Source organism: Podarcis pityusensis (genome assembly GCF_964106645.2).
Source record: "Podarcis pityusensis genome assembly, chromosome: 5".
Classification (NCBI taxonomy): Eukaryota; Metazoa; Chordata; class Lepidosauria; order Squamata; family Lacertidae; genus Podarcis; species Podarcis pityusensis.
The window spans coordinates 89,421,217-89,440,296 of NC_138032.1; the positions used below are offsets into that span (position 1 = coordinate 89,421,217).

General features: G+C 44.3%; 1 protein-coding gene across 37 annotated transcripts in view; it reads left to right on the forward strand.

The window, feature by feature from the left end:
* The window catches only part of SORBS1 (sorbin and SH3 domain containing 1), a 201,964-nt gene that overhangs the window by 129,804 nt on the left and 53,080 nt on the right, over window positions 1–19,080 (forward strand). For 31 of the 37 annotated variants that reach the window (XM_081005395.1, XM_081005394.1, XM_081005373.1 and 28 more), the window contains 7 exons: window positions 3,244–3,307; window positions 6,138–6,212; window positions 6,524–6,586; window positions 10,432–10,479; window positions 10,704–10,833; window positions 11,225–11,339; window positions 18,010–18,093. In XM_081005395.1, the coding sequence (XP_080861521.1) occupies window positions 3,244–3,307; window positions 6,138–6,212; window positions 6,524–6,586; window positions 10,432–10,479; window positions 10,704–10,833; window positions 11,225–11,339; window positions 18,010–18,093 (579 nt within the window). The remainder of the gene's footprint in view (window positions 1–3,243; window positions 3,308–6,137; window positions 6,213–6,523; window positions 6,587–10,431; window positions 10,480–10,703; window positions 10,834–11,224; window positions 11,340–18,009; window positions 18,094–19,080) is intronic. The other 6 variants (XM_081005360.1, XM_081005369.1, XM_081005365.1 and 3 more) reach the window with 3 other exon arrangements.

Consider the following 19,080-nt stretch of genomic DNA (forward strand, 5'->3'; position numbering starts at 1 on the left):
TTAACCTGAAGCACCACTTTAGCTAATGGGGCCTCCCGCTGCCGCCGCGCCACGGGAGCACGATTTCTGTTCTCATCCTGAAGCAAAGTTCTTAACCTGAAGCACTATTTCTGGGTTAGCGAAGTCTGTAACTTGAAGCGTATGTAACCTGAGGTACCACTGTAGTACAGTGGTGCCTCGCAAGACGAAATTAATTCGTTCCGCGAGTTTTTTCGTCTTGCGGTTTTTTTCATCTTGCGAAGCACGGTGTCGGAAAAGTTTTGGAAAAGCTTCAAAAATCACCAGTGTCTTCAAAAACCTCAAAAAAAGGCTACCACACCGCGTGCTATGAGTTGCTCCTTGAAGTCAAGTCGCAACTGTATTAACGGTTTTAAGAAAAAGGAAACAAACTTGCAAGACGTTTCCGTCTTGCGAAGCAAGCCCATAGGCAAAATCGTCTTGCGAAGCAACTCAGAAAACCCAAAACCCTTTCGTTTTGCGAGTTTTCCGTCTTGCGAGGCATTCATCTTGCGAGGTACCACTGTATAAACACTGACAACTGGGAAACACTGGCCTGCGAGCGCTCCAGTTGGAGAACAGCCTTTACCAAAGGTGTCTTGGGCTTTGAAGACACTCCAACTCAGGACGCAAGGGAGAAACGTGCTAAGAGGAAGGCACGCTTGGCAAATCCACACCATGATCAACTCCCACCTGGAAACCAATGTCCCCACTGTGGAAGGACGTGTGGATCCAGAAATGGCCTCCACAGTCACTTATGGACTCATTGTTAAAACCGTGTTTATGGAAGACAATCTTACTCAGCTACGAATGATTGCCAAAGAAGAAGAAGACGAAGAGGTGGTTTGTTCATCTTTGGCCCCCACCCTGCACTCAGCACTCACCTGTGGCTCCTGGAAGCTGGCAGCGTACAACGGTGGCCACAATCCGGGAATGGCTTCAACTGGCCAACTTAACCAGGTGAAGGTAGCCGGTGGGTCTCAAACCCTCTGTGAGTTAGGGACTTGTCTGTCCCCTGCATGCTAGGACAGACTCTGGCAGGTTGAGCAGATGAGACCAATAGTGAGTCTAATGGCCAAGAAGGAAGATTCTGCACATGCTTTTAGACGGAAGTGAGGGACAGATGGGGCTCATCCACCTGGGAAGGTAGCCCATCAAGGAGACGGAAATGCAGTGCATTGCAGTGCGCTTTTTACACACAATTAATATCTTTAATCAGGGTGGATTTGATTTAAATCATTAGTCAGTACAACTTGAATGAATGAATGAATGAATTTATTAATACGGTCACAGACCAGCATCAACACACACAATATCACAGATCACAAAAAAACAAAAACAAAAAAACCAAAAAAAAAAAAAACAGAAATACAGAGGACAATATGAATATAACAAGGATTTAAATATAAAAAATTAAAATTAATTAAAATTAATTATTAGCGTGCCCCCTGTAATTAACATTTAGGGGTTTGGTCATTATGGGATACCACTTGCTTCCTGCGATTAATTGCAGACGCACAGAATTTGGCTACATTTAATGTAGTCTTGGGATTCTTGTCCTCTAGCAGTAGTTTTAAACTATGGTGTTCCAATTCTTTCCTGGACTTTTGCAAAACAGGTGTAATAAAAGTCAAACGTATATCCTCATAAAGACGACAACGTAATAGTACATGTGAAGCAGTTTCAACTTCCAACAAGCCACAAGGGCAAACCCGTGCTGTGTATGGTTTGCCCTCAAATCTGCCCTGAAGTAAGGCAGAAGGGAGAACGTTGAATCTGGCGAGGGTAAAAGACCGTCTGTATTTGGGTACCTGAAGACCTGACAGATAGTTAGCTGGAGAGAAACCTCTCCCATGGTCCCTTATTGCTGGATGTTTGATCATTTCGCTCATGTGGCATTGTAATTCTACGTCCCAGATACGCTGGCGAATTGTAGTCCTAGATTTCTCGAAGCCTGTCGCTATCAGAGTCTGCTGTGGGATCCCCAAGCCTTTAAGCTTTTCCAGCAGTGTAGCTTTCCATTTGGATTGGTAGGTATCTAATAAGGTTAAAGGTGCCAGCCCAACTGGGAAGAAAATAAGCTTTAGCCAATAATGAATCTTCAATATCCATATCCGAGTACTGATAGGAATTTGCCCAACCTCCAAACGGACCGCTATGTTGGATACGCAAGAGGGGATCCCCAGCAGGCAGCGGAAAAACTTAGTTTTTCAGTACAACTTGATTTAAATCACTAGTCAGTAAGACTTGATTTAAATCTTTTTTTTTTTTTACAGAAAGACTCATTCTTGCTGGTATAATCTTAATATTTACCACCAGATGAAGGTTTCATTTTTGGAATAATAAATTTTCAGAGTAGTTTTTACAGTTATATCAAAACATTACTGATTTGGTTATACTATTAGAAATACATAGACAGATAATTATGAAATTATTGTGAGGTTTAATAAGTTAACTGTTTATATTTGGACAACGTTTCTGCTGTACTTTATTGGAAGGAGAAAAATAATCATTTCCTTCATAACAATTTAAACAATTTATTTAACTAAAACGATAACATTATAGCATATGTATCCATGTTGGTTAACTGATGTGGTTAAAAGGTTGTTGTTGTTTTTTTAAAAAAACTTAGACTGAGTTTTAGCACACATGAAAAACTTAAAACAAATCCTTATTTCCTGATGAATAGCCTTTGGACTATAATGTAACTTAAATAGAAAACTATCTTTAGAAAAATTTTCCTCCAAAAGCATTTTATTTTAAAAATTTGATTTAAATTTTTTTTTTAAAATCCTTTTAAAAAAAAAAAAGATTTTTGTTCACCCTGTCTTTAATATGGCAGGTTAGGAGTTGGGTCGAGAGAGAGCAACCCTGCTAGCCCACTTTTGTTACTCACAAAAGTCATAGAATTGTAGAGTTGGAAGGGACCCCAAGAGCCGTCTAGTCCAGCCCCCTGCAATACAGGAATCTCAACGCATGGTCTCCCATCCAATTTGAAACCACACCGGACCCTGCTTAGCTTTGCAAACGTGCCGGCATCTTTTTATTGCTGCGCCACTAGATTTCCCTCAGCTTTTGCAGGTTGTTGGTCAAGCTGTGACAGAGCAGCAGCAGGGGACAGACCTTTGCAATGCAGTTACTGTCGCAGAGAATGAGCAGAGTGCGTGCCATGAGGCAAGCTTCCTTGTTTTTCGAACGGCGGAATGAACTCGCTCCAATGACTTGTTTTGTCCCTTTTTCTGTTAGAACACGGACCGATCAAAGGACTGGTACAAGACGATGTTCAAGCAGATCCACAGGCTGACAAAAGGTACCGTTTGCCTGCTTGCTTTTTGTTCCCCCCAGAAGCCCTGCATTCAAATCTGTGAGCAGCCCTAAGTGGATGTTGAAAGTACCCAGAGCACCAGGAGAAAGGTTGAGAATGGACTTAGAGAGCCAAACTACCCACGAGGTTACATGCTTGATAGCATTTAGCTTGCCATATTTTTGTCCTTTAAATAGCAGTTGGAGGAATGGCTCAGTTTCGAAGAAAATCCCGAAGCTGCCATTAAGTGTTTGTGGGGGCCAAGGGTAGTTCTCCCCCATGGCTAACAGCAGCTTGGAGGGAGGTGATTGGTCCTAATGCTGACCCTATGCCTGCCTCCGTGACTGTCATTTAAAAAGCAAAAAAGGAGAGGTGTGTTGTGTTTACACATACTTAGCATCATTTGTACGTTGGTCCATGGATGCTGTGTGCCTATGTGTGTCTGAATTTTTATACATGTTTATAGTCCTGGGACGCGGGTGGCGCTGTGGTCTAAACCACAGAGCCTAGGGCTTGCTGATCAGAAGGTCGGCGGTTCGAATCCCCACGACGGGGTGAGCTCCTGTTGCTCAGTCCCAGCACCTGCCAACCTAGCAGTTCGAAAGCACGTCAAAGTGCAAGTAGATAAATAGGTACCACTCTGGCGGGAAGGTAAACGGCGTTTCCGTGTGCTGCTCTGGTTCGCCAGAAGCGGCTTAGTCATGCTGGCCACATGACCCGGAAGCTGTATGCCGGCTCCCTCGGCCAATAAAGTGAGATGAGCGCCGCAACCCCAGAGTCGGCCGCGACTGGACCTAATGGTCAGGGGTCCCTTCACCTATTGTCCTGGCATGAAAGGGGCTCCATATCTTTGCAACGTGCAGCTCCTGCCACCTTTGCCCCTGCCCCCTACATGTTAGCATGGATGTCTGAGGTGTGGAACATTTTGCACATGGACCTCCATGCCTTTAGGCTTTCGCATATCCAGGAACCAGGAGCATGTGGGATTTGAGGGCCTTGGGAAGGCTGCCTGCGAAGGCTTTCTCCATGCAAACGTCCATGCCTGGAATGGGGGGGCAGAGCCAGGAGAAGCCCCACACCATCAGGGCAGGGCCTGAGATAAGGCCCCACAGCCTTCTTAGCATCAACTGCCCTCTAAGGACTGGCTGGCTGATACTGATGGACAGTGTCTTGCAGTATATAAAAGAACCACGCAGAGTCAAAAGATCCACAGGGAAAGGAGCAACTTTACTGAGGCAAAAACTTTGTTACATGCAATGTGTAAGCAAAGAAAGAGAAAGAGAAGCTTGCTGAGCACAGGAATTTATCTCTCCTGGCTCAGCGTGACCTTGAGGTAGTCAAAACAATAAGTGAGCCTGCTAGAAGCTTCCAGAAGCTTCCAGCACTTTCCATTTTCTGCCCCCAAAGACCTTAGTCATGACAGATACGAGTTGTGTTCTTCACTTGTCTGGCGTTGACTCTCTTGATGCCTCTCGCAACACTGCTATTTGTTTATCTTTATTTATTTCTTAGATTTCTATACCGCCCTTCATCATAAGATCTCTGGGCAGTTCACAGAAGAAAAGACAGGATAAAAACATGAAAATAAGTAAAGCAAAACAGCAAAGCGATAACACACCCCCCCTTCCCACAGACACATTTAAAAGAATATTAATCAGCCCAAGGCCTGGTCGAAGAGGAACGTTTTCGCCTGGCACCAAAAAATATATAATGAAGGTGCCAGGCGAACCTCCCTGGGGAGAGCACCCCACAAACAGGGAGCCACAACAGAAAAGGCCTGTTCTCGTGTTGCCACCCGCTCATGGAGGAGGCACATGAAGAAGGGCCTCTGACGACGAGCGGAGTCTGGGATGGTTTATATGGGGAGGGGTAGTCCTTCAGATATTGCGGTCCTGAGCTTCCCTCTGTGAAACAAGCACCGTGTTTTGGCATTGTGGGGTTAAGGAAGCATTGTCCTCCTTCTTGTGTAGTCCTCTATAACATTGGGACGCGGGTGGCGCTGTGGGTTAAACCACAGAGCCTAGGACTCGTTGATCAGAAGGTCAGCGGTTCGAATCCCTGCAACGGGGTGAGCTCCTGTTGCTCGGTCCCAGCTCCTGCCATCCTAGCAGTTCGAAAGCACGTCAAAGTGCAAGTAGATAAATAGGTACCGCTCCGGCGGGAAGGTAAACAGCGTTTCCGTGTGCTGCTCTGCTTCGCCAGAAGCGGCTTAGTCATGCTGGCCACATGACCCAGAAGGTGTACATCGGCTCCCTTGGCCAATAAAGTGAGATGAGCACCCCAGAGTCGGTCACGACTGGACTTAACGGTCAGGGGTCCCTTTACCTTTACCTATAACATTGCCATTGGATGGGGGGTGTTTTCCCCATTGGTATTCAGCCAGAAACTGCGGAGGCATTTCTGTCTCATGTGCTATCACACGTTTTGTGTGGGGCAACTGGACCCCCTGATTCCCCTTCCCACAGTATTAGTTTCAGCTTTCTCCAACTCCATTCCCCTTTAATTCCGCTCTCCTGCGCATGAACCCCTTTGCATTCTTCCTTCTCTTGACAACGTGATATTTGGTGGGAGGCAGAGCAAGGAGAAGCAAACCGCCATCTCAGAGAGACCACGAGCCACCCAGGGATGGGGCTTGAAAGAAGGGCGCAGAGATAGTTGGCCTCAGGGTACAGCAGAATGCTAAATGGATGTTTTCTGCACTTTTTTGTGGGGGGCGTCAACGTCAAATACAATTCTCGACATGCGCGTGCGAGGAGATTCACACTGATTTGTCCCTCTCTCCCTTCATTTCTTTCCTCTCTGTTCTTTCCCCCCAAAATGTGCTCTTTCTGCACAGACCCTCCTGAAGAAAACCCTTATTGCCCTACCTACAAATTCCCCGAACTTCCTGATATCCAGCCCCAAACCAAAGGTACCCACAAGCTTAGCCAGTTGTTCTGTGTTTGGTTTTTAACCATACTCTTAAATCTTTCACAGTAGAGCGTGCTACTTAGTCTAATGCCTGTCCTTTCAGCATGGCTGGCTCTTGAGTGGTGCTCAGTTTGCCTCCTTGTGTGATGTGTGCGGAGGCAAAATACTTCCTAACCTTTTTATTCTCTGTCTGGAGTGTGTGATGTAACACTGTTGTCGAACGAGGCCGCGAGAAGCTTAGTGGGGATAGGAAATTGGGGGAGTGATGTTTCCTCCACTGCTGTCCAACTCCCTTGCTTTTCTCCGCTGCAGAAGAAAATCCTTATTCTCCTACCTACCAGTTTCCTGTGTCTACTCCTAGCCCTAAATCTGAAGGTAAATAGTCGTGGTTGGCCAACGTTTCCTTTTGCACAAGCGCTGCTGCTGCTTCCTCCTCCTTAACTTTCCAACCGGAGTTTTCTTCCCTCACCTTAGTTTGCTTCTTCCTAATGATCTGCTGTCAGTTAACTTTTTTGCCTTAACTGTCGGACCAGCTTTCTTGGCTTGGCCTTGCACTCTCTGCTTTCTAACAGTCCCCGGACTAATGCTTCGGGACTTGGATCTGCTTGGTTTTTGTGTGCTCAATCCAAGGTACCAAGCCGCGCATCTGCAGTAGTTTACCTGGCACACTGAGCCCAATCCACCAAGCGCAAACTGCATTGGCTGGAACAGGACTAGTCTGAGAAGAGAGCCATTCGGTTGCACACTCCTCATTCATTCCATGGGGGGCTTTGCTGAAAACATTCCAAGTGAATTGGGCTCATGATGCCAGCTAATTGATCGCCCTGAAATAATAGCATTTAACCTAGTGTGTATTTTGTAAAAATATTGTCTTGCGTTTTTCCCTTCCCCTGACTACTTTTTAAAGATTACCTTAGACATGGTTTCCCAAGCTTGGGTCTCCAGCTGTTTTTGGACTACAACTCCCACCAGTGGTCCAGTGGTCAGGGACGATGGGAATTGTAGTCCAAAAAAATAGCTGGAGACTCAAGCTTGGGAGACCCTGCCTTAGAACAAAAAAGACTAACAAAATCAATTGAAAGAGATGACCATTGACGTGACATTTAGTTAACACACACAGACAGAATTTATACATATTCTTTTTTTTTAAAAAAAAAAATTAACGTTCTTATGTCACATATGTATACATTATCATATTACATTACAGGGCATATTATAATATAATTTCCAACATGTATACAAAGTTTATATACCAAATTTATGTACCTAAAGAAAGAACAAAGAAAAAACAAGGACATAAAGCCATTTCAAAATAATATTTGTACCAACACCACAGACTTCCTATCAATCTCTTTGTATATTCTTTTTTTACAAATGAATGTACTCTTATTATTGTATATTTCTTTACATTTTATCTAATACATTCTTATATCAATATATACCCTTAATCTTGTTTCTCAACTCAATTTCTCTCCAACATCAATCGAATGCTAGCATAGATAGCGAACCTTTACTATATTTTTGAACGTATGAATTTATACATATTCAGTGTATAGCGGTGCATTTATACTGTGCGATTTTACACATATTTATACGTACCTTAGCATTTACGTGTCATGTATGATACGTAAAAGTTCTAAATATGTATCAATATGTATATGTATAATCATGCATTTATGCTGTGACTCAAAATGTTTAGACTAATTGAAGCTCCTCCGATTCCGGCCCCCGGTTAGCTGCCCCCTCCCCCATGGATTACCTGCACTTCTAGGTAAACTTAGATATTTGTACCCGTGTAATACTTCCTACTTCGTTGGCGGTGTGGGGCTTGCTGGGGGCTGCCTTTCCATAACTGGTGCACTCTCAGTGGCAACAAGTACAAGCTCTTAGATGCGCTGAATCTGGCATGCTGTCTGTAAAAGTGACCCATAGCTCAAGACTTTAGAAAAACCCTTTTGGAAACGCATGTGTTTTGCATGTATGAGTCTCTGGGCTCACCCTCTGACGCCGGGGGTTAAAAAAATGATCTCTGGTGGCAGAAGAACCTGTGTCAGAGATCCCAGATAACAAGATTCTGTGTCAGAGATCCCGGATAACAAGATTCTGTTCCATCTTATGTGGGCATTTGAGGCCTTCAGACAAAATGCTGTGCATTGCAAGGAATGCCTGTGCGATAAAGTTATTTACAACATGGACTCGGAAGCCACTTAGCAGCAAATGAATGTTTAGAATATTTCAGTCCCTTTGCGGTACCGGCAGTGTTGCGTCTGATGCTCCAGAGCGACCCAGGACACCAAGGTTTGAAACCGTCTGGTGTGGAATTGTTATTCCATCAGCTACTGCAATTACTAGATGCATCTCAGTCGTGTTGCAGGAGGAGGGGAAGACAACTTTCCTAAGCCCTTGTTGAGCACCATGGCAAACTATTTGTGGCAACGTCTTATAATGAGATTGCTGCCGCAGGAACCTTGCTGAGTATGCAAAGCCTAGGACGACAGCCTGCGTGCTGTTTTGGAGCATTGGGTGGTGAAAAAGCAGATTTCTAGCTTGTTTTAAAGCTTGCGGGTCTGTTTTATTGTTACAGAGAAGGAACGCTTTCTGCAGCAGGAGGCTGCCATCGCTTCAAGAAGGTTTTGATCTTGCTTGAGGCAAGAGAGCTGGTGACTTGGGCAATGGACCCAAGTGCTTTTCTTCTGTGCCACAGTGGCAGCGTTCAAGCTGAGAAAACTAATAGCCAACCTAAACTGTCAAATGCAGATGATCAGAGGATGAAGTGAAGCTTTCAGCTCAGTGGGAATCGGGTGGCATGGGGAGCCAACGAGAATCCTTGTAGCCCTGTAAATAAACATCAGGGCCTGACATCTCTCTCTGAGCAAGCTGATGTTCAGGTGTGTCGGCTGGCATGCAGATAGGCCGAGTCCATCTGCCTGCCTGACTCAGAAGGCTTCTTCTTTCCACTTTAAGGCAGTGGAAAGCTCCAGGTCAGCTTTTCCAAACAATTCTGCACCGTGAGAATTCTGCAACAGCTAAAATGCTGCCAAGGGTCCTCGGAAGTATAGAGGTGTGACCTTGCTTGAGGATTATTGGATCTTCATGCAAACATAGTGGAAACTGGTCAGTCAAATGGGAAGGCCTCAGAACTGTTGGCGGGTAATGAGCAGGAGGTAATGGACAGTCTTTCTAAGGATGAATGGAATACCAGCACCCATTTCCCAACCCAGCGTTTATTTATTTTATTCCTTTTTTGCTAATCAGTGCTGCTAAGGTGTTGGGAATGAGGATATTTTTGGCAGTCCCTATGAAAAATAGGATTCCTATATATCTAGATTGATGGGCATTCTTTCACGAATGCTGTTACTCTGAAGAGGAAGAAGAAAGACATATGTACTTATATGTAATTTTGAACACAAGTTCGCTAAAACTGAGCATAATAAGATGCTGAGTTGATGTGGAGGGCCTTCTTGGTAGTGGCACCCACCCTGTGGAACCCCCTCCCATCAGATGTCAAGGAAATAAACAATTAACTGACTTTTAGAAGGCATCTGAAGGGAAGTTTTTAATGTTTGATGTTTTGTTGTGTTTTTAATATTCTGTTGGGAACCGCCCAGAGTGGCTGGGGAAACCCAGCCAGGTGGGCGGTATATAAATAAAATAACATCATCATCATCCAGTCATTCTAGTAGTCAAGCATGGAAGGAGAAGGAGCTGTCACAGCCACATGCACAAAGGTAAACATGGGAACACGTGTGTATTTATGTATTTCGTAAAATTTATATACCACTGGTTTACAGAACAAACCTCAAAGTGGTTTACGAAAAAGTTAAAACAGTAAAATTATCACTGAAAAAGATATTCCCATAGTTTAAAACATCCAGAAAGTTTAAAACCAGAATAGAACAGACAAAACAAATCAAAGCTCATGCAAACTTTCTAAACTACTGTGTGGGGTCGTTTAGGCAAAGAGGTTTTCAGCTGGTGCTGAAAGGAATACCTGCGGTATTTCAAACACCTGCCTTTTCCATGGTTAGAGAGGAACCTTGCAGACCTCTCTCTCTTCCCTCTCTCATTTTCTCCTGCTGCCGTTCCCCACAGGGATGGGAACACTGAAAACGATACCTGCATTTGCCCTTGGAATCCTGTAAGGACAGAAGGCGAAACTCTCTTAAGTCATAGGTGCATAATGAATTACCTGTGGTGATTGTAAATCGTTTGTTTTCCAGATGAAGATTCCGATTCCTATGTGCCTCAATACTCCTTTTACAAAGACAGTAAGTACCTGGTTGTTTCGAAGTCTGAACTCATGTAAACGCTAAAGATTTGAATGTTATAAAAGAGAACGTATTGGTGGGCCGTTGGTTGAATCCCATTACTGCGGGAGAATCGTGGTGCTTCTAGAACACAAAACCTTTAACGTTTTAGAACATTGAGATCTCGTTGTTTCCCCTTCAGACGTAACCATGTTGTGTGTGATTTTTTAATGCTCCCTTTTCAGCAAGAGCACAGACTTCAGTACCCCGTTCCAAGAGCGAGAACGACACTATTGACATGGAGAAAGTGGTCAAGAGATCTGCCACTCTGCCCCTGCCAGCTCGTACCTCTTCTCTTAAACCGAGCACTGAAAGGTAACTTGGTTTCTCCTCACCAGGAGCGCTTTAATTTGCGCCACCTGTTTTGCCACAAGCCTCTGAGTTTTCCCTCAGTTCAAACCAAGTGTGTTTGGCGCAGTGAGAAAGGAGAGGTGATTGCATACTTCGTGCGTGCATCTGGTTCCAAACATAAGGCAGTAATTACAGTTTGGTTAATGGGCTCCAGCGCATTTTTGACAACTGGAATTATGCTTTGGCGTATCAGTGTAGGAAATCCAAGAAACTCCTCACGCCCCTAATTTGAACCACGCGGTTCTCCAAGCCTGATTTTTGCTTTTGGTTGAAGCATTTTTGTGATTAAACTAGGATTAACCTCCAGTGAAAATATTTCGTTTCTGTAACAACAACAAACTATATTCCGCCCCAGGAATGATTGGGAGCCTCCGGACAAGAAGGTGGACACAAGAAAATACCGCGCTGAACCTAAAAGCATTTATGAATATCAGCCAGGAAGGTCCTCTGTTCTGAACAATGAAAAATTGGTAATGTTAATTTTATCTTACTAATATGCTTTCCCCTCTTCCTGCACCGCTGGCATGCTTCCATGTGGCTAGGTTTTACAGTCTTGTTTTTTAAGTTTCCGTCTAAACTTATATTTAACATCTTAAAAATCCTCCGTCCTGTTTGAAAACAGCTGGTGAATAGGCCAAGGTCCCTTCACCGTTGCAAAGTTCTTTGGAGTGTGTTGAATGTGGTTGGTTCGCTTGCCAAATACTTAATAATCCATGTTGGACACCACAGTCTGTTGGGTGGTGGGCCTGATTTTTAACGTCTTGTGTTATTGGTGCATTCAGTGTGGAATCTAATCAACAATGAGTTTTAAATAGGAGAGTTTCCACAAGGTTTTTAAGTTAAGAGAAAGCAGGCTTTGTTTCTTCTCTTTTGCTTTTGGGTTCTTCCTGTGGCCAAGGTTCGGAACATAGTGACCCTCCAGAGTTTCAGACGGAGATCTTAGGGATCGAGCCTATGACCTTCCGCATGCAGCTCCAACCAATGAGTTTTGGTTTCACAAATTCATCTGTGCTCCTTCCCCATGCAGCAAGTGTCCTGGGCAAAAGCTCCACTTGTGGGCGAAAGCTCAGCTGGGTCTGACGGAAGGTGTGTTTCAAAACATCTGGAGAGCATCATTATATTTGTAGGCTGCTGTTGAGTCAGTGCCGTCTTGCAGAGATAATAATGTGCTAAATGAACCATAGAGTATCTGCAAAAGGTCCCAGATTCAGTCCCCAGGACCTCCAAGCAGGTCTTGAGACATCCTCAGCAGTGGCCGACCTTTGGGTCTCAGATTTCTCTGGCACCCTATGTGAGGCCAAAAATCAGCAACCCACCCACCGCCTTCCATTCTACATCATAGGTTTTTAAACTAAAGATTCAATTCATAGAGCAGGCATCCCCAACCTGCAGCCCTCCAGATGTTTTGGCCTACAACTCCCATGAGCCTTAGCTAACAGAACCAGTGGTCCAGCATGATGGGAATTGTAGTCCAAAACATCTGGAGGGCTGAAGTTTGGGGGTGCCTGTTATAGAGTCTTTTTCACAGTTCGTTTACAGTGGTGTCCAAACTTTTTCCAAAGAGGGCCAGATTTGCTGAAGTAAAGGGCTGTGAGGGCCAACCAAAGTTACTGACCTTTTTTTTAGGATTGAAGTTGTTGAGGTTTTTTTTTAGGATTTTACCCCAGGAAATAAACTGCCATGGGGGCCGGATTAAACCGACCAATGGGCCGAATTAGGCCCCCAAAACGGACTTTGGACATGCCTGAATGTAGTGAGAGACACTTTTGTCAATAGACATCCTGTGGTTTGGGGGGGGGAAAGAGAGGGAAGGGGTGTTGTTTTTTCGTTCTGTTGCATAGTGCTAGTGTAGGGGGTTGTGTCAGCATAACACAGGACTTTTGCACCTCACAGACATTGCGAGTGGTTAGGGGTTCCAGAGTTGTGTTGGTTGTGTTCAGTTGATTGCAGCATGACTTGTTTGTGTGTGGGTTGTGGTGCCGCCAAAGTTTCACTCCCCTAAACCCACCACTGTCCTCTGAGGCACTGGAGAGAAACTGCCAGTGTAGACAATTCTGTGCAGGATGGCCCAAGGGTCTGAGTCCGTAAAAGGCGGCTTCCTATTTTCCCTGTGATCTGCACAGGGCAGCGTTTTATGTTTGTATAGAGCTTTGTGAAGTTTCGAAGCTGTTTCTCATTAGGCAGAAGGAAGTCTGTGTTAAAAATACGACAATTGGCTCAGTTCAAATGATCGTGGTCTAGGAGGATTGTGAACAAGCCACAGACTTTCCTCTCTCGTGTGTAGCCGCCCTTTTGATTTTTTTCGTTCTTTGCTATGATGTCCAAGCTGACAAACTAGCTCTTGGCAAGCACACACATGGAACATCTTATGCCTGCGAGGAACATCATTCAGAATGTAGAGCTAAAGCTTTTGCTGTCTTTTGTTTTTGGTAGCAGCATAGTCCCCTTCAGGTCTAGTGTTAATGTTTTAAATGGCTGACCCCATGTCTTCCTGCTCAATTCTCTATTGACTACCACAGTGGTGTATACCATCACAAGGGATGGTCACTTGGGGTGTGTTTTTTCAGCTAAGGGAGCTAGGCCTGTGCAATTTATTGGGCTCAGCGTGTCCCTTCTTCCCAGTGATGTAGCATGGGTTGCTGGTGCCCGGGACTGCGTGGAGGAATGGAGGTGAGGGAAACAGACAGAGGACGCCTGTGCATTCAGCTGCCTAACGGCGTCCACCTCACCCAGGAAATTGCAGCTGCAGAGATAAGAAAAGAAGAGTTGTTTTGTTATCTGCAGAGGTCACTTCCTGGTTCGCATGGAGAAGCTGTTTCCAACGGAGCCCAGAGATGGAAGCGTGCAGCTGTATTGAGGCAGCACCGGGTGTTGAAATTTTGCACCCAGGGAAACTGCCTCTGGGGCCTGCCCCACAGGCTACACCACTGATTCTTTCCCCCTGCCTTTCCCCCCATTTTTGGCCAGTCTTCTTCTGTCCATTTTGTCACGGCTAAAATGGCCGCTGTTTCTTTAATGCTTAAAAAGCTGGGTCAGCATGAGTCAGCGGCCTGCACCGGGTTGTATATATAGAGTGAGAAATGTAGGGTTGGTTGGTTGGTTGATGAAAGCTGATAGTGTTGTTGTGTGTCAGTCGCTTTTGCACAAAGACTTTTAAGAATGAAAGCAGAAAGCACTCTGCAAGGATATTCTTGTGGACTCTTTTATGCCAACAAGGGTCTGAGGACCAGGCTGAGGAGACAAAGGGAGGTCAGAACCTTTCCTTTGTTGTTGTTGTTTTTTACAAACACCGACAGGTTATGGGCCCAGTGTTTCTGAGCGTGTGCAGAGTGCAAAACGACTGACAGCATCTCAGCAGGGAGCTGATGAGTCCTGGTGGTGTCAGTGGCTGTGCGTTGGAGCAGTTGGTGGCAAGCTGTAACTTGTCTGCAGGGACGCTGCAGTGGCTAGGATCTGAGGATCAGGAAAGCACTCAGCGCCGGCTACTGGAACAGTTTGAACTGCTAGAAGACCACAGTAGGCGACTCACAGAGCAGCTACACCAGTTGTTACAAACACTGACACATTTTGTGTTTTAATTTTCATAGTGGGTGGGGGTTTTTTCTTGTACCTGTGGCCACACACCTGTGATGCATAGCCTTCAGGGGGTCCATTCTGCCATTAAAATAAATCAGCTTCTAGCTTTAAAATCTTCTGAGCAGGTACAGTTAAGGGGTGATATGATAGCCATGTTGAGCAGGAGAAGAGGAGGTTAAGGGGTGATATGATAGCCATGTTCAAATATATAAAAGGATGTCATATAGAGGAGGGAGAAAGGTTGTTTTCTGCTGCTCCAGAGAAGCGGACACGGAGCAATGGATCCAAACTACAAGAAAGAAGATTCCACCTAAACATTAGGAAGAACTTCCTGACAGCAAGAGCTGTTCGACAGTGGAATTTGCTGCCAAGGAGTGTGGCGGAGTCTCCTTCTTTGGAGGTCTTGAAGCAGAGGCTTGACAACCATATGTCAGGAGTGCTCTGATGGTGTTTCCTGCTTGGCAGGGGGTTGGACTCGATGGCCCTTGTGGTCTCTTCCAACTCTATGATTCTACAGTTTATTCACACATCTAAACCCTGTTCGCATCTAAGTGGGAGCCTTAAATTAGTATGAAAAGAGGTGTGTGGTTGAGAGAAGCTGAACCTTTCCCCCACCTTGCTTCCTTAAGCTCTGTATAGCTCAAGCACTTTCTCCCCAGGCTGTCTCACTTCCAGTATCAGAAAAGCCCTCAGAGCCTGATATTTGCAAAGAAGACGACTAGAGATGCTTGAGGAATTAAGTCTTTGCAGATTTCTAAACAAAAGGACCTGAATCTCTTCCTGACATGCTGATTGGCACTTAGCTGTCCTTCAGATCCAACTGTCGTGATCCAGCGTTATCTGTGCAGTTTGGACATACCAAAATGCACATTTAAATATATATTTTAAAAGAAAATGAACATTTAAATATGTATTTGGTTGTGTGTGTGTGTGTTGGAAGCATTCTTCTGTACCCCAGAAATTCCAAATTTATTTAAGAATGGAATGATGGGACTAAATACATGAAAGTGTCATAGGCTAGCCGTCGACAGCTTACAGATATGGTTACAACATTGTCATAGCTTTGCTCGTCTCACAGGCAGAGAGGTATAGAGCAGTTTAATTCTGAACTGCTCCTACCTCAATTAAAGTTTGTCCAGGTTTCCAGCCTTACAAGGCAAATTTTTTTCTTTAAGTTTTAGAAGGCTTTTAAGTGGTTTTGTCTAAAAACTCTCTTATAAAAGCCTAGTGTGGGAAGGTCTCTCTGGGGCAAATTGCAGCTAGGGTGGTAAGGGTTAATTTCCTCCGCACCCTTACCAAGTCCTTAACTGGTTCAGAGGTGGGGGAAAGGGACTAGGGTCTCAGCTATATAGCTGCAGATAAAAAGTTTTAAATGTGTTTTAAGGTGCAGTATACAAATGTGACACTAGGTGGCGAAAGGGAGCTATGCAAAATTCAATGTATTTCCCCAAACTTTTTTTAAAAAAGCATTTTCACAGCGTTTTTTATATCTGTGTCGATTCCAACTCGGAGGAAAATTCTGAGCACAGGTCTCAGGCATGCGTAATATCACAAGTAGTTTAAACATTTGAGATGTGTTGAAAGTGAAAACAAGAGTTATCTGGTATTTGGTTCCTGCTAGTTGGAATCCTTGTTGAACTAGCAGAAAGAGTTTTGTGGAATGCGAGAGCTTACTATTTTTCTTTGCTTTTGGCTGCTAAGGGGTACTTAGAAAAATACCAGTCAGGCCTGCAAGGTGTCTAGCAGACTCTGCAAGACTTTGCTAGAGGAGGCCTGAGTCAACATGACTCATCTCAAACAAGGGCTAATTTCTTTTAGCGCCCTTGACAGTTAAGGGTCTCATAGCATCTTTTTACAGTGGAAAGATTGGGGAAAGTGATTGACTTACGATGAGCCAGAAAGAAAATGTTAATATTGCTTGCCCCCTCCTAAACTATATATATATAAAAAAAAATCTGTAATTTGTCAGACAATCTCACTGCTACAGTCAAGTGACCCCAAAGCACAGAAATAATGGGGGGTGGGGGTGTATTCCTGGGACCAACAAGAATGTTAGTCGCTTTGTATAGCTGGAATGTCACTTTCATTTTGAGCTTGGAGTCCATCTGCGCTTGCCAAGCAAAACATTATTCTGCTGTATTCAGTCCCTCGTGCTAACATCATCCAAGGAGAATGGAACCAAAGCACTGTGCAGTAGCTATCGTTTGGGAAGATTAAATCACCTTTTAAACCAGGTGGATTCAGCACATTTCCCAGATTTCAAAATTATGGTATCAGGTACGCCTCAACTTGTTTTATATTTGATGCAAAGCAGTTTGCTCCACTAAGAGCCAATGTTTAAATGTGCTCAGGTATTCAGTGTACCATGGTTCTAATTAACTACATCATTAAGAGCTCCAGCTTGTTGCTTTAAAACAGAATTTAAGAACAAAAAGGGAGAGCCTTTCTTGGTAGTCATTCTGTTCCTGTCCTGTCCTGTCCCTACTCTGTTGGTTTTGTCTGAACTCTTAACTTTTACCCTTGTATTAAATGTTGGTGGTCTAACAGAACAGAGTCTTGTGTGTCCATTCCCCTTAGAGACTTCTCAGTAACATGCTTTCTCTAACTGCGTCCTCTTTAGTTTAGAATTTCACCCTTCATCCTGTTTGCCATTATGAAAAAGGGTTTCTCACATATCCATGTGCTGTTAAAGATGCTGTGTTCTGCACCGACACATAAATGGGGGGGGGTGTAGCTGAGGCGGGAGGGGTTGCAACGGAAATTGCGACCCAAAGTCTTAATTTTGCAGAAGGGTATTTTTCAGCAATTGGATGTTCCAAGTGGATTGCTCTGGAAATTTAAGCAGGACTTAATAGGCTTTATTCACATGTTATATTTAGTGAAAAGGAAAGTCACGTGTCTCCATATGTCGACCCACTGCTGCTGACCATGTCGTCTGCATTTCAGCTGAGGGGAAATTTGATTTCACTAGTTCTCCTCCTTAATTTGCTTGTCAATACAGTGGTACCTCGGGTTAAGTACTTAATTCGTTCCGGAGGTCCGTACTTAACCTGAAACTGTTCTTAACCTGAAGCACCACTTTAGCTAATGGGGCCTCCTGCTGCTGCTGCGCCGCTGCCACACAATTTCTGTTCTCATCCTGAAGCAAAGTTCTTAACCTGAGGTAATATTTCTGGGTTAGCGGAGTCTGTAACCTGAAGCGTATGTAACCCGAGGTACCACTGTAATGGCATTATCTGTCCTGGTTCAGAAATGATCCATCTTTCTTCCCGGACACCTTTGACACTCTGTATTGAAGCCGAGTTTCTCCAGTGACTTACCAGTTCAATTCTCTGCCTGTCTACTGATTTGCAAGCGCCATTGAATTCAATGGTACTTGCTCCCTAGGAGCTGTGTATGACCACAGTTTACATTGCGAAGTAATGGGGTGTAGGCTGCCAACTAAATGCCTCATAAGCCGCAGTGGGGGGTACGCAGAACACCGCATCTTTAACAGCCCTTTCCTATTCTCTGCATAATGTTGTCGTTCTCTTTCTTCCATTCCCGTATCACCAACTCCTTTAGACTCGGGATATAAGCCCAGAAGAGATAGATTTAAAGAATGAGCCTTGGTATAAATTCTTTTCGGAATTGGAGTTTGGGAAACCGGTAAGTTTTGATGGTCACAGCCATTAAAAAAACAAAAACCCAGCCTGCCTTACAAAACGCACATGCAACACTCCCTCCTCCATTCTGATTATAGTTATGACTATAAGGCCCCCAAAAAATGCAACCTTTTTTTTAATAACAAAAATAATGCCGAAAGAATTTCTGTTTGCGCATCAAGCCACAGATGTACAGCCTCTTGATGATATCTGGAATTCACTAAACCTGTGTCAGCAGTACTGGTGGCCATTCGTATGCCGAAGTTTAGTATGCCCCTGCAATTCATGAGAAATGCTATTTCCTTTATTTTCCAGTGGGTTCCAGTTCCCATTCCCCTAGCAACAGCAAAGGCAGCCATCTTCTTTCTTGCTTAATAACTTCAAACCAGGATGCCCTCATCAACTCTTGCCAACTCTTTCCTGAAATCTTTGGCCAGCTTCCTACCAGCAGGATGAATCCTGTACAATACACATAGTTTGTCCCTCCCTCCTTGTGCGCCGCTGCTTTTCTCCCAGCCACAGTGCTCCGAGGAAGCTGCAGTTGCGGCAAAAATCCCAGAAATGTCCTGATGGACAGACCCGCTGTGTTAATCTTTCCCACATTATTCAAAGTGGGTTTCAGATGAAGGAGTGTCATATCAGAATGCTGTAACACAAACAACCAAACAGAATTTGATTCCATTGTCGTGTTGCATTTATGCACACTGCCTAGCATATTGTAGGTGCTTTACCAATATTAAATTATTGTGGTAGTTTCATGTTCGTGTTCATATTTTTGAGAGGCAACCAGGTGGAAGAATTCTGTTGGGACGGATTATTCACCCAATTCACACAGATAGTCCTGCGTGCAGAATCCAACAGAAATTGAAAGTTTTTGATGGTTAATCCGTTCTTACGTAACTTTAGAACGTTTCTGGTTGGGCACAGTTTTCACGGGATGACTTCCGAAACCAATCGCAATCCACCCAATTTTTGCTCTTGAAATAATTTT